The 13,229-nt window shown below is 50.4% G+C and overlaps 2 protein-coding genes across 5 annotated transcripts in view; both read left to right on the top strand.

The window, feature by feature from the left end:
* Positions 1–161: 161 nt before the first annotated feature.
* On the top strand, positions 162–2,988 carry THAP11 (THAP domain containing 11). Its single transcript, XM_042821507.1, has one exon. The coding sequence runs from the start codon at positions 225–227 to the stop codon at positions 948–950; it is 726 nt and encodes a 241-aa protein (XP_042677441.1). The 5' UTR covers positions 162–224; the 3' UTR covers positions 951–2,988.
* Positions 2,989–6,429: 3,441 nt separating this feature from the next.
* The window catches only part of NUTF2 (nuclear transport factor 2), a 21,538-nt gene continuing 14,738 nt past the window's right edge, over positions 6,430–13,229 (top strand). The window contains exon 1 of one of the 4 annotated variants that reach the window (XM_042821561.1): positions 6,430–6,512. The gene's annotated coding sequence lies outside the window, so the exon portion shown is untranslated. Of the gene's footprint in view, positions 6,513–6,900; positions 7,198–8,653; positions 8,755–9,811; positions 9,836–13,229 lie in introns of those variants that run through there. The other 3 variants (XM_042821564.1, XM_042821562.1, XM_042821563.1) reach the window with 3 other exon arrangements.

Here is a 13,229-nt window from a genome sequence, read left to right as displayed (position 1 = left end):
GCCGGGAACGGTAGTTTTGAAGCGCAGCGCAGTGTGGGGCGCGTAGTTCCGGCGCGGCGCTGAGGCGGCGCTCGGCCTCCCGCTCCCCGCGCTGGATTGTGGGCCGCGTAGTTCCGGTGCGGCCCGGGCGGGCGGCGTCGGCGAGCGGCAAGAGGCCGCGGTTGGCCTTGTGGGAGCTGTAGTCCGGCGGGGGGCCCGCGTCCGCGCCCCGAGGGACCCCCGCCATGCCGGGCTTCACCTGCTGCGTGCCGGGCTGCTACAACAACTCGCACCGCGACAAGGCGCTGCATTTCTACACCTTCCCCAAGGACGAGGAGCTGAGGCGCCTCTGGCTGAAGAACGTCTCCCGGGCGGGCGTCAGCGGCTGCTTCAGCACCTTCCAGCCCACCACCGGCCACCGGGTCTGCAGCGAGCACTTCCAGGGCGGCCGCAAGTCCTACCTGGTGCGGGTGCCCACCATCTTCCCGCTGCGCGGCGTCAACGAGCGCAAAGCAGCGCGGGCCGCCCGCCGCCCCCGCCCCGCCGCCGCCTCCGCCGCCGCCGCCACCGTCGTCGTCGCCCCGCAGGGCCCCGGCCCCGCCGCCGAGGCCCCGGTAGGGGGCGCGGCCGAGGACGTGAAGCCCATCGACCTGACGGTGCAGGTGGAGCTCGGGGCCGCCGCTGCCGGGCCCGGCCCCTGCTGGTTGCCGGTAGGTCAGGAAGGCCCCGTGGAAGGCGGCCCGCCGGACCACTCGTACTCCTTGTCGTCCGGCACCACGTCGGAGGAGCTGCTGAGGAAACTGAACGAGCAACGTGACATCATCGCTCTGCTGGAGGTAAAGATGAAGGAGATGAAGGGCAGCATCCGCCGCCTGCGTCTGGCCGAGGCCCAGCTCCGCGAGGAGATCCGAGAGAAAGACCGGCTGCTCCATGCCGCCAGCGTCGGGGCCCGAAAGCGCCATGGGCTCTGAGGGCGGCCGACTCCTCCCGGGGCACGGCCGGGCCCTGCTTGAACGCTGAGCCTCCATTGCCCCGGGACAGGGCCGCCATGGGCCGTGGCCTCGCTTACCCACATGCAAACCCACCGGATTCAGGAGTTGCCGAGGAATGCTGTTACAAACACAGCTTCCTCTTAGAGACACCTCTGGCCTACACCAAGTCCGCTGGCATCCTCTGTGTAGTTTGAAATTGTTCTCATTTAGGGCATTGGGACCCCGTGTCACCACTAAGTGGATGTAGGGTGTTGGTTTTCAGCAAATAAACTGCGCTCAGTTGAGGTGGCAGGAACGCTACCCCCTGGAGAAGGCACGCCTGAAAGCATGGTTGCCACTGTACCCACCATAGGAACAAACAACGATGTTTTGCTTGGCCTTGCTTAGCAAAGGCGTGAGGAAAGCTTTAGAAAACCCTCTCAGGGTGATGTGTTTCTTCAGTAAATTACTGATGCCATAAAAGACTGCCATTTCTAGTGTGAAAGAATCCCAAAATTTAAGAGTGCTCATATAGGCTTGGCTTACTCAGCAGTACATACGTATTTGTTACAGTTGTCTCTGCTCTCAACACTAGCAAGGATTGTGACCTGGTACAAAGAATCTGGTGGCATTTGATGTCTGTAGTTTATCCCAGTGGCTTAAGAACTCCCTCTCGTGAAACACAGGCTTTGTAACACGTCGGAATTTAAATCCTTGGCTTTCGTTCAGCGAACTGGGGTGAAGCCAAAGTGAAGCAAACGTATCTGCAGTGGTTGCAAACCCTTGCTGTCTAATCCTAACCTAGTTGGCATGACTAATAATCTGTACCTTAGGTAAGACCTTAATGAAATGTGCTTGCGTGTTTTAAACCAAGATTTAAAAGTATTGTAACAAATTTACGTGGAATGATCGTGTAGTTTCTGTTTCTAGCCAGCGTTAGTCCCCTCGCATTCAGCAACAGGAAACCAAATGGAAGTTGGCCAGAAGGCTGTGGAATGAGGGGTGTGAGGTGATGAGCTTGGACTGAGCCATGGAATGGAGCCCTTGGTGCTTTCCAGGAGGAGGGCATTTGGCGTGCCGCTCTGACTCCGTCTCCATGCGTACTTGGATTGAGGGGGGGGGGGCACAGCTTGACTATTATGTATGTTGGGAAACAAAAGGCAGTTCACCACAGTGTGCCCATAATTACTTTTGAGGGAGTGCCCAGGTGGCTTCTGGGTCTGTGAGATCATCTTCCTGTACTTGGAATGTGTTACACTTAGTAGATCGAGATGTCGATTTTACTACGTTTTATATAAGTATTTTCTAAATGTAAAAAGTATCTTTGGTTTGAAAATATTGTAATCTTTGTAACGCTGGCTAACATAGCTTTCCAACCGTGGGTTTCAATGCCCTCTGTAGGAGGGAACAAAAGGGCACATTGGCAGCTGTTAGCTGGAGGTTTATCTGTTGATCATGTAGCCAGTTCAGCTGAAGGCATTGGTTGTCAGAGCCTGCTATGTGATGCATGGGTCATTTCTTTATTGCTGTGTGTACTGAGTTGGATGGTTGACTGTGAGGATACTACAGGTCTATTCATGTACTAAGTATTTCCTGTTCTTTTCATTTTAATTTATTTTCTCTGATATGTAGCTCTAACTTCAGCTCTGCCGTGTACTGATTTTCCTGCAAGTCAAGTAAGCAGCAAGTTTGTTTTGTTTTGTTTTTTTTGGGGGGGAGGGGGTGGTAGGGAAAGCAGACACCCGCTACCCTATCTGATTTAGCATATGTAATTGGTCCAGCAGATCTATGCTCCCATCAAGACAATAGGCAGCACAAGGTCTCTCCTTACAAACGAGACCATTTGTGCATCCTAGCTTCTTGAGAACACACGCGTTTTAACAGTCATGGTACTTTTTTACCATTGGAATGCACTTCAGGATGTTCAGCCACTTAGCCCGCTGGACTGGTTAACTGCTGGACTGTTCGACTTCTCCAGGTTACACTGAGGTGCTAACATGCTTAATTTTAATAAAGTATATTTTGTTTTGTTTCCTGCTTCCGTGTTGTGTAATTGTGAGGAGCTCCAGAGGGGTTGCGATGCTTTCTGTCCGAGGTGGAACTTTGCAAACTGCCCTGCTCTGACCAAAGGAACTTCCTAATTACTGTGAATACCGATACATCTGGAAAATTAACATTGCTGTTTTGTTGGCTGTGTAGTTCTATAGCATTCTTATCTGGGGACCCGAAGTTTCATTTTTAATGCTGACTCACTGCTTCCCTCTCGCAGTGAGAGTAGTTTTATCATTATAGGTTTCACTTGCTAAACATTTACTGCAGATGAAAATGGGACGTCTGCAGTTAGACTGACTGGATTGCTGAAAGGTCGGTGGCTGTAGCTTGCTTCTCTTTGGGAATGACTTTTTATTCCACAGCCTGAACGTCCTTCAACTAATGTAGGGTAAGGAAGAGGAGTTTGAGGTCAGTTCTGTGTAATTATGTGCCTGTCTACTCAGGGAGCTGGAGCTGTCTGATGAGCAGACAGCTACTGGGACAGTAAACAGGCTCTAAATAGGAGCAATTTGAGCAGCAAGAGCCGGACTTCCCACACAGTGCTTACACTGAAGGGACAGAGTGAGGCTCACACACCACACGTGGCTGAGGAAGGAGGAGCCCTGGCCTCCTGTGAGTGTGCAGGGAGTGAGTGTGCCCACTACAGTGCACAGGGAAAAGCCAGCGTGCTGCTTTTTTGTGCAATTCCCAAAGTTCATCATCTGAGATTGCTTGCAACTATTGCAATTATTATTAATAATTGTAAAAGACAAAAAATTACAGCTGGTGCATCAGACATTTAATGGGGTGAACTACAAACATTAAATGAAGCAGTGAAATTATTTCCTCGTGCACGATTTCCCCCATTTGTTGCTAAATTAAGTGAGCAACCCTACTGGCAATGAATTAAGAGGCTAATTAGGAAGGTACCTCAGACATGAGCTGTGTTATGCTCAATGCAAATGCTTTTTCTTCCATTTTAACTTCCCACCTTTCTGCATCCTGCATTCTGAGCTCACGTGCACCCTCTCAGAATTCTTCTCCCATTCCATGTTCCTGTGTGTTTGTGTGTATATGATAAGAAATGTCAGCCCCAGGAGGGGACTTGAAGAATGTTTCCTTAGAGTGGCTATTATTGCTGTAAGGGAAAACCTTAATTCCATATTCAGAATCAAACAGGAGAAAAACACAAGGAAAATTCTTTCCCATGCAAAGCCCTCTTTCACGTAAATAAAACCCTGAACATCTTCCATGTGCTCGCACAAGGCTTGCTCAATTCACTTGTGTTAGAGATCATTATTGCTCCCATTAAACGATTGGAGGACGTATGGTTCTTTTCGTGGCTCCTGACAAAGCATCTTGGTGTGTTCATTCACAAAGAATATTCTCCAGAGCTCTGCTCAAACTATTTATCTGCAGTTTTTTCTGCCCACACTCAAAGTCCTGCCCCGTTCCTACCTCTTCCTTGTGACCCGAGCTCCGATGTGACAAGGACAGAACAGAGCAGAAGTTACTGTGCCATTAACTGTCACTGTGCAGAGGCTGGAGGCTCCCCTGGGAACTGGTGTTCTAGAAAGCATGGGCTTACAGCCTGGATGGTGAATGTTACTGATACAACCTCACACTTCTCTGCTCTTTGCACAGAGACTGGGACAGATGAAATTCTGGGCTAGATCAGGATTAAAATGAGCCATTATGAACAGTGCCTGCCTTCTGCTCCTTACACTTCTTTTCCTTCTTGCCATCCTTCTTTTCTCTCACAGCAGAGGATTTGAGGTTCCTGGGGCACCTCAGTCCTGTGCAGGCAGCTCCTTTCACTCTTCTCACCCAGACAGGCAGTCAGGTGCCCAGCATTGCTCCCAGATACAGAAAGCAGCAGTGACTTCCCAATAGAAATATTGCAGTTCAGAGAGGTGTGTTCAGAAAGCAAACTGGCATTGGCAGAGCAATGGCCACAGCCAGTCTGATTATTCAGGTGAAATACAAGCTGTGTTTTCTGGATGACAACTTTACCACCTGTTGGTGGATCTTCATCACTTTGCTCTTTTCCTTGGGTTAAAGGACAGCCTTCATCACGTTCATTCTGATGAAAAAACAATTTAGGAACAGCTCTCACACAAGCAAAACATCCCTAAAGCCCAGTTACCTCCTTAATACGCTCCATTCTGCCTTCATCTTTTTCTACTTTTCTCATAGCAATTCTCCCTCAAATTCTTTCCGTGTCTCCCCCTCATGTTAGAACCTTTGCTACACAGCGCAAAAAGGGGCTGCTACAGCTGTGCACCCGCATCCCAAAAGGTCTTTCTTGTGCTATCCTGGCTACGACAGGAACAGTAGACAGAAAATGAGTGCCATGTTACACGGCCTGCAAGTTCTAGACTCTGGCCTTGTGTTTGCAACTGTGAGATCTTCCCAGAGCTTCCTCCAAGCTGAACAAGCCCAGCTCCCTCAGCTTTCCTTCACAGCCCTCTGAATAAAAAATGACACAGCTGATGAGTCAGGATCGCTGCGTGCAAAACGTTTACCTGCACAAAAGTGTCACACGCGCTGTGATTTGAAAAAACAGTTTTTTTTTCCATGGCACAAATCCTTGAGGCCCCAAAGAACTCAAGGGAAGGTGGGTGCTGGCAGTGAGAAACCTTTTGGAAGGCACTGGCCCTCAGTGGTGTGTTGGGTGGGGCTGGGGAAGGGGCTCAAGTCAGCCATTTTCGGTCTGCTTTCCTGGTGTTCCCTCAGCCCTCGTCACCCCCACAGCTACAGGAACGCCTCATATCATGGCCACATCTCCTCCAGCCTATGCAATGCCCCCAGAGCAAAGCCTTCAGCCCTTTGCCAGCCCGCCCAGCTGCTGCTTTGTGTGCTCAGCCTGAGCCATGCTGGGGTCCAACTTCTTACAACGTTTATGTGTGGAAGCATTTATTTGAAGCTGTTTTTCTACCATGCCTGAACTTCTACCCAAATTGATTTCCCTAGAGGGTATCTGAGCAGCGGATTGTGTTTCTTGTCCGCACATTTCACTGTGCAGCTCCTCTCAGGAGTGCTGAGCTGAATTTTGGGACAAGCAGCTGTTTCCTCACACACGGAACGTCCCCGGGACCCCTCTGTGGGGAAATCCTGTTAGGACTACAAGCCTTAGGCAGCCACGGGCCAAACCCGCGCTATTTCTCCCGGTCTGCTTACAGAGCCCAGCCAGTGGACTTCGAGACACGCCTCGAAGCGGGGGATGGGAGTGAGCCCCTCAGCGCTCCGCCGCAATCCCACAATGCTCCGAGGCACGGCCCGCGGGCGCAGCGCTGCGCGCTCTCCTTCCCCCATTCAAATGAGCCACCGCGGGCAGCGCCGCGGGGCACGTCGGGATTTGTAGTCCCGCAAGCCCAGCTCAACGCGGGGCGCCGCCTCCAGCCGGACTCGTTTTCCCGGCGCGCATCGAGGCGGGGCCGGGCCGTGTGGGGAGGGGCGGGGAACGCGGGCGAGAAAGGCTGAGGGGGTTCGCGCCGCGCACGGGGCTGCCGCCATAGTGGGAGCTGCGGGGTGAGTGTGGGGGGCGGGGCGGCTCGGCGGGGCCCGGCTGTCGGCACACGGCACCGCTCGGCGGCTCCGCGCTGCGGGGCGTTGCCGGTAGGCGCCTGACCAGGCCCGGCCCTGACCTTCCCCGTCTTTGAGGCGGGGGGCGGCGGCCGGGGGTTGGGGGAGAGGAGCGGCTGGCCGGGCGAGGCCCCACAGGCGGAGGGGCGGCGCCGCCGTTTGGGTGTCGGGAGGAGGTTTGTGAGGGAGATGCGGGGCCGCGGTGACCGCCGGGCTGTGCTGAAATGAGATAACCGGGGGATCCGAGTTGAACGGATTCGGGTTGAAGTTCCTGCCCAAGGCTTTAGGGCTGTGGAACAAAGGATAGGTGGGTGCTGGCTGTAGGGCTGAGGGCTTCGGGCTGCTCGCCTTCCCCACAGCACACGCTGGTCCCAGTCTCCTTTTGGGAGCGGCTTCAGGCTGTAGCAGCGATGGGGAGAGAAGAGGCGCTGGCAGGTCAGAAGTACAGAAGTTACGGTGTCAGCGATGAAACGCATCACCTCATTTAAGATTTAGGTTAGGTGTGAGGAGGAAATCCTTCCCTCGGAGGGCCGGTGCTGCTGCCCAGAGCTGTGGGTGCCCCATCGTGGAGGTGCACCGGGACGTGGATGGGCCCTGGGTAGCCCTCTCCACAGCAGGAGATTAAAACTAGGTAATCTTTAAGGTCCTTTCCAACCTAAGCCATTCTGTGGAAGTACAGTGATGTGGCCCGCTTTGGGGCTGCTCGGCTCTTTTCCACCCTAGTTTCTGTTTGTTTCATGTGCCTCCCTAAAAGACTGCAGATTGTTCAGTAGGTAGCTTGAAATATATTCGCTTTACCATCCTTTTTTCCTTCCGTTCTGAAAATTCCAGCAGCTTTCAGCAATTTTCTCTGGTGGGGTGTCTGTTGTCCCTGCTGTTGATAGTAAGATCATGTCGTTAGTAGTAGTTGTGGTACATTCTGTGTAAGGATTGCAGCCTACACAAACAGCTCATAACTAAGAGGCGATTTCTTTTGGTTGCTTTTAAACTCCCAAATGTTGGGGTGTCACAGGTGGCTTTGATATCTGTATTTGTGCACAAGTGCACCTTTGCATACACTGTTCTCTGGAAGTAGAAACTGTGAGGAGGCCTCATTGCAGCCTTTCAGTTTTTAAAAGGAGGATTATGAAAAGGGGAATCAACTTTTTACTTGGGTGGATAGTGACAGAATAAGGGGCCATGGTTTGAAGCTTAAGGAGGGAAGGTTTAGAGTGGATATCAGGGGGAACTCTTCACAGAAAGAGTGGTGAGGTGCTGGAACAGTGGCCCAGAGAGGCTGTGGATGCCCCATCCATCCCTGCAGGTGTTCAAGACCAGATTGGATGGAGCCCTGGGCAGCCTGAGCTGGTATGAAATGTGGAGGTTGGTGGTCCTGCATGTGGTGGGGGGTTGGAGCTTCATGATCCTTGAGGTTCCTTCCAGCCCTGACCATTCTATGGTTCTATGATACCGTGTGCTTGCAGGAAGCAAATGAGAAGAGAAAATGCATGGTTGTGGAAGTGTGAGGTAGGTAGGTGCCATGGGAAAAGTTCTGTGAGTGTGGGTGTTGTGTTTTTCTCCTTTTTCCAGGCATATGTTGCAAATCTGGAGCTTAACAAAGATCTGCGACCGTTGGTGCAGAGATGAGGTTTAACGAGTCGTGCTTATGTGCCTGCAAAGCTTGTTGATCATAAAGCGTGCTGCAGAAAATCTTCCATGTTTGAATGGTGTCAGTCAGTAATGAGGGAGTGCTGTGACTAAACGTACAGCGGGGTAATATAATGCAGCTTTTATCTCAGTCCTCTTGCATTTAGCACCTCAGTAAGTCCACAGAACTGTTTTTAGGGGTGCTTTTTGCTGCCTCCTTCAGGGCTGTTATTTGCACGGCCACTTGGACAAACATGCAGCTGGAATTGTTCCTGGATGGGCCAAGCTGAACTGTGAACAAAGGGATCAGATGGCAGTAATTGGTGGATGATCTTGTGGGGATAAAACTGAATATTACTTCGGGTCTTTCAGTCCACGAATAAACCTGATTAAATTTTGAGTAATTGTAATGCGATATTTTTCTTCTGTAGCTTGAAAAATAGCTTTTGGTTTTCTCTTAGCCTGGAACAGCTGTCGCAATAGTCACAGGGATGGACAGATGGAAACATCTGACAGTTTGCTATTTCTTGGACGTGGAACGTTGTGTTGCTCTGCCTAGCAGGTGAGGAAAGACATGGAGCAGCTGTGTTGTTCTGCTCTGTGCCCCCTGCTTTTCTGAAGGTGGTCATTCTGGATTTTCTCCTGGGGAAAACAGCAAGGATTCAGCCTTGTACATTTCTGTTCTGTTTTTGGGTTTCACTGAGGGGGCCATGAAATAAACAGCCACACGTGTAGCGTTGTTGCTTAACAGCAAAACATTGTCTTACCCAGCTATGTATAAAATAACATATGCCCAGCTATTTGATAATCATCTAGGGTGACTTGTGGGTTGTCAGATTGCAGACAGGATGAGCATCAAACTGAGCACAGGGAGAGCTTCTGCAGAGAACTACCTCCCCCATCCATTTATTTACTAGTGTCCCTCTACTTGCTAACGTCTGTAACCACCAAAATACACTTCAGGTTGGCATAATTCCTGCATTAATTTGTTTTAATGAAGTTGGAGGAGGGGGGGGAAAAAAAACAAAACTGTGAGAAGTCAATTATTTTCTGTATATTTCAGGAGGAAAATGTCTGCTCCTTGTCACGCCTTTCTCACTTTCCATTTTCCAGCTGTGCACATACCCAGACTTCATTATTTCCAGGTCTGAAAGCATGTTTAGAATAATTTCTAGCATTCTTACCCTCACATTAAGGTGCGTTCTATCTCTGCCCTGAGCTTGCTTTCTCTGGAGGAGCATGAGCAGGGCTTCCACCACCTGCAGGATGGCTTTCCACAGAGCTGGGGGGGGCTGGGGGAGGTGAGAGGCCTCCAAAACTGGGAAGGGATTCTGCTTAGACCTGGGATGGGGGCTTTTTCTCTGTACAGCGCAGCATTGAAACAGCTTGCAGCTGGGGGTTGTGTTATCCCTATTGTCAGAGGCTCTTGGCATCAAAGGGGGTAAAGGCAAAGTGGGCAGCCTGGTCTGATCTGATGCCCTGACTGACCCTGTGTGGAGATGGAGCTCCTGAAGTTCCTTCCCATCTGAATTATTCAGGGCTGCCACCATCATTTGCTTTGTTTCTTCTCTTGATAGCGTACAAAGGCAGCTGATCTGCTATCGAGTGATTCTTGGTGTAGGCACTGGGCGATCTGTTGAAAGGTAACTAATCCTCTGACTGTGGTTCCATTGTGTTCTTAGAAAGCGCGTGCAGGAGGAGCTCCTGCCTCGGTGTTTTGGTAGCAGCGGGGGAGAGGATGAAGGGGGAATGGTTGAAAAGTTGTTTACTGCTTTACGTTTTTCTTTGTGGCACTTAAAGGCTGCTGGCAACTTCTCATTCGGAGTGAACGAAATGCACGTGTGCTAGAGGTGTGTGCAGCAGGAGCTGACACAGCTGGCAGCTCTTCGTTGTCTCTCTCGTTAATCAGTAGCAAAGGGTGCAGCAACGGATGGTCTGGATTGTGTTTGTGTGGATCCCCAGGTAGCCCTGAGCCCATAGCACTGGTTTGAGGGGAGCATTGCTGCTCTTGTTACGTGGCTCTTCTGTCTTCCATAGAGCACCCCGCCAGCTCAGTGTGTTCTTAAGCTTCAGTGATCTTAAGAGAGCTTAACTTTGGTGCAGTGGTGTGCAGAGCCAGCTTTAATATTCAGGGGGTGTGGTTTGTTTGTGCTCAGATTTCTCATGGAAGTAGTGTAGTCATACACAGAAACTGCAGATGAGATGGGGATTTCTTCCCTTCTGTCAGTGTGGTAGGTTATTCTTTTAGGCTTTTCTTTTTTCTTTTCTTCATTTCTGCAGGTCAGGAAGCCTGTACTGAGCTTATTTGCTTGTGTTTGTTGTGTGATTCCTTGTAGCTTCTTGGGTGGAGCATCCCTTGCAAAGGGAGGCCAATATGTAATGCAGATAGCTAAAGAATGCTACATTACTCACTACTGCTCATACCTTTGTGTTGACATCAAAAAGAGCTGGGTTCTTTTAGAAGTGCTGGCAAGCCCTTCTTGAACTCAGACTTCAATTTGTTACCTGATTGCAGTCAGCTTGCATGTGTCCAGGTCTGATAATGCAGTAAGCACAGCTGCTGGCTGAAACAATGCTTTGTGGCCTTTCTCTGTCCTGCAGAGATGTGTTGACAGCCCACCTCCTCCCAAGGTTGCCAGTGCTCACAGGCTTCAGGGAAAGCAAATTGTTTTCATCTGTCAGTGAATGGCAGAATAAAAAAGTGGCTTTTCCTTCACTTACGTATCTGAGTGGCATTACAACGTGCTGACAGAATCACCTCCACGTTGTTCTCATGGCTTCTCATTTGTCGAAGGAAGCACTAGGAAGAGTTTTCAACCAGACCCTGTGTTCATCCCAACCTCTCATAGCCTGGGTCAGAGCAACATAGAAGGAGGGATGAATGTAGGTATGAATACCCAAGCTGTTAAAAGATCCCATGTTTCTGTGTTTTATGGACAGAAAGTCTTTTGCCCGAGGCCATTGTAACCTTAGTGTCATTGCAGGTTGTTCAGGGCCCGTGTGAAGTCCCATCTCTTCCTGCCTCCTCTGTCTCATACCTTCTTTCCTTCCCCCTTGCTGCTGCCATCTGGATAACGCAGCTTCACTCAGTATCAGTGCCTTCTGCTGTGTGCCAAAGCAGTTGGGTCAAGGTTTATTCAGGCAGTCATCTCTGTGGTGGACCTGTATGGCTGGTGGCACGGGACGTCACAGGATGGGGAGGGAGGTTTTGGGTTATTGGGCTGCCTTGGTTGATTTGGCAAGACTGAGCAGCAACAGAAGCACGGGGCAGTGATGCTGCAGTGGGTGGGCGGTGCAGGAGTTTTGTTTGGGTGGCTTTGTTTGCATTGAGGAAAGGCTACCATGGTGAGCTGGGAAGTCTTGCAGGGTGTAGATATGAATTCCATCTGTGCTGCAGGACCTTGGCTTTGGGGTCAGGGATGTGGCAGTGTTGAGCAGCAGGAGGGTGAGTACAGGATGAGGGTGATAGGGATTCGGCCACTGCTGTGTTGGTTAAGAGGTGTAGGAAGTGTGGGGGGCACACTGGGGGCAGGAGTTTGCATTAGGGGATGTCAGCATGTGGTGGGGAAGGAAAAACTGGGTGGATGTCACCAAGAGATCCCCTGCAGAGCAGTGGCAGAGCGCTGTGCTGTCACAGTGTACCTGGTAGAGGGACAGTTGCTGGCAGCTGTGGGCTGCATTGGGCTTCTGCTTGAGCACTGACTGCTGGCTGATGTCTGAGCTGGGGATGAGCTCTATAATATGAGCAGATTCCAAGCAATGTAACAAGTGCTGTGAGTCCAAGTGTTAGACTCCACTGAGGCACACTGATAGCTCAGCCTTGCTGCTGAGCTTCTGGAAAGAACCTGTGCTCTAAACTTCACAGCAGGAAACATGAGACACCATGGAGGAAAGGGTGACGCATCAGAAAAGGAAGACACGTCTTTTGGGGAAGAGTGTATTAAACAGAACCATGTATGAGTGGCACAGGGGAAAAAAAAAAAGTCAAAATTAACCAGGAGTCATTAATTCCAGCAGGTTTTTTTTGAGTTCAGCTCTCACTTCTCTTAACAAAACCAACACTGTTGGATTTATACAGATTTATTTAGCACTATTTTACCTAACAGAATACAAATACATTTTTAAGGAGGAGGTAGCAAGCTTGCACGCTAATTTTAAATACCATGATACCACTTTCTAAATTTAAAATTCCAGTCCCTTAATTTCTGACAGTTTTAAAGGCTTTCTTGGTTTCATGCTTGAACAGAAGGTGTCTGGTGCTTGTGTGAGGCTGAGTGCCTCGAGGAGCTGAGGGTGGCTGGGGCTCAAGGAGCTGCAGGGCTGGTGCACAGCTGCAGCTTGGCTTTGTGTGATGGTGCTATGAGCTCTTAGGGGGGAACACACATGTGGATTAACAGATTTCACTGAGAGCCAACTTTTTTACATGCAGAAGAATAAGCTGGTGGCTGCCATTTACTAGTTAGATACGGTTTAATGAGATTCCCACTTAAATATTTAGGGAGGATGTCTGATCTGCGTTCATGGACTGAAGCTGAAGCAATGATAGGCCACAGAAACTGAACGGAGTTGATTTTTTCACTTGGGCTGTTTGCTGTACAGCAACCACCAGTCTGCCATCCCAGACTATCACCTGTAGGTACCCTCAGGTCTGGAATGCAAACAACAGGCTTTAAAAAAAAACAAATACTGGTACTTCTGGTTTTCCCAACAAGGCACAGGCGTCCTCAGCAGCAGGAAGTATAGGGAGAAGTGCAGTGAGGACATCAGAAAGCTTCTGCAGAAGCTGAGGGGGAGGCTGGCACACTTGTATGTGATCCAGGCTCTGTTTTCTCCCGTAAGGACATGTTTTGGAAGACCTGTGAGCTGTACTGCCCTTGCAGGGTTCATCTTCTGCTTGTAGGAAGCGTTGAATCCTTGTGCCTGACCTTGGTACAAAGGTGAGGAAATGGGAGCAGAAGTACAGAGGTGTTCTTGAGGGACGTGTTCTGTGTCAATTGGGCTTCAGCATGCACACAGGTTACAATGGGAGGATAAATC

The sequence above is a fragment of the Centrocercus urophasianus genome, unplaced genomic scaffold (genome assembly GCF_019232065.1).
Source record: "Centrocercus urophasianus isolate 14NV4802_14NV808 unplaced genomic scaffold, USGS_Curo_1.0 seq_2, whole genome shotgun sequence".
Lineage (NCBI taxonomy): Eukaryota > Metazoa > Chordata > Aves > Galliformes > Phasianidae > Centrocercus > Centrocercus urophasianus.
Note: the sequence above shows the minus strand (reverse complement) of the source record. Positions and strands in the feature narration are given on the sequence as shown.

Bases quoted from the DNA above. Each gene is read 5' to 3' on its own strand.
- THAP11 (XM_042821507.1), top strand. From the start codon at position 225: ATGCCGGGCTTCACCTGCTGCGTGCCGGGCTGCTACAACAACTCGCAC.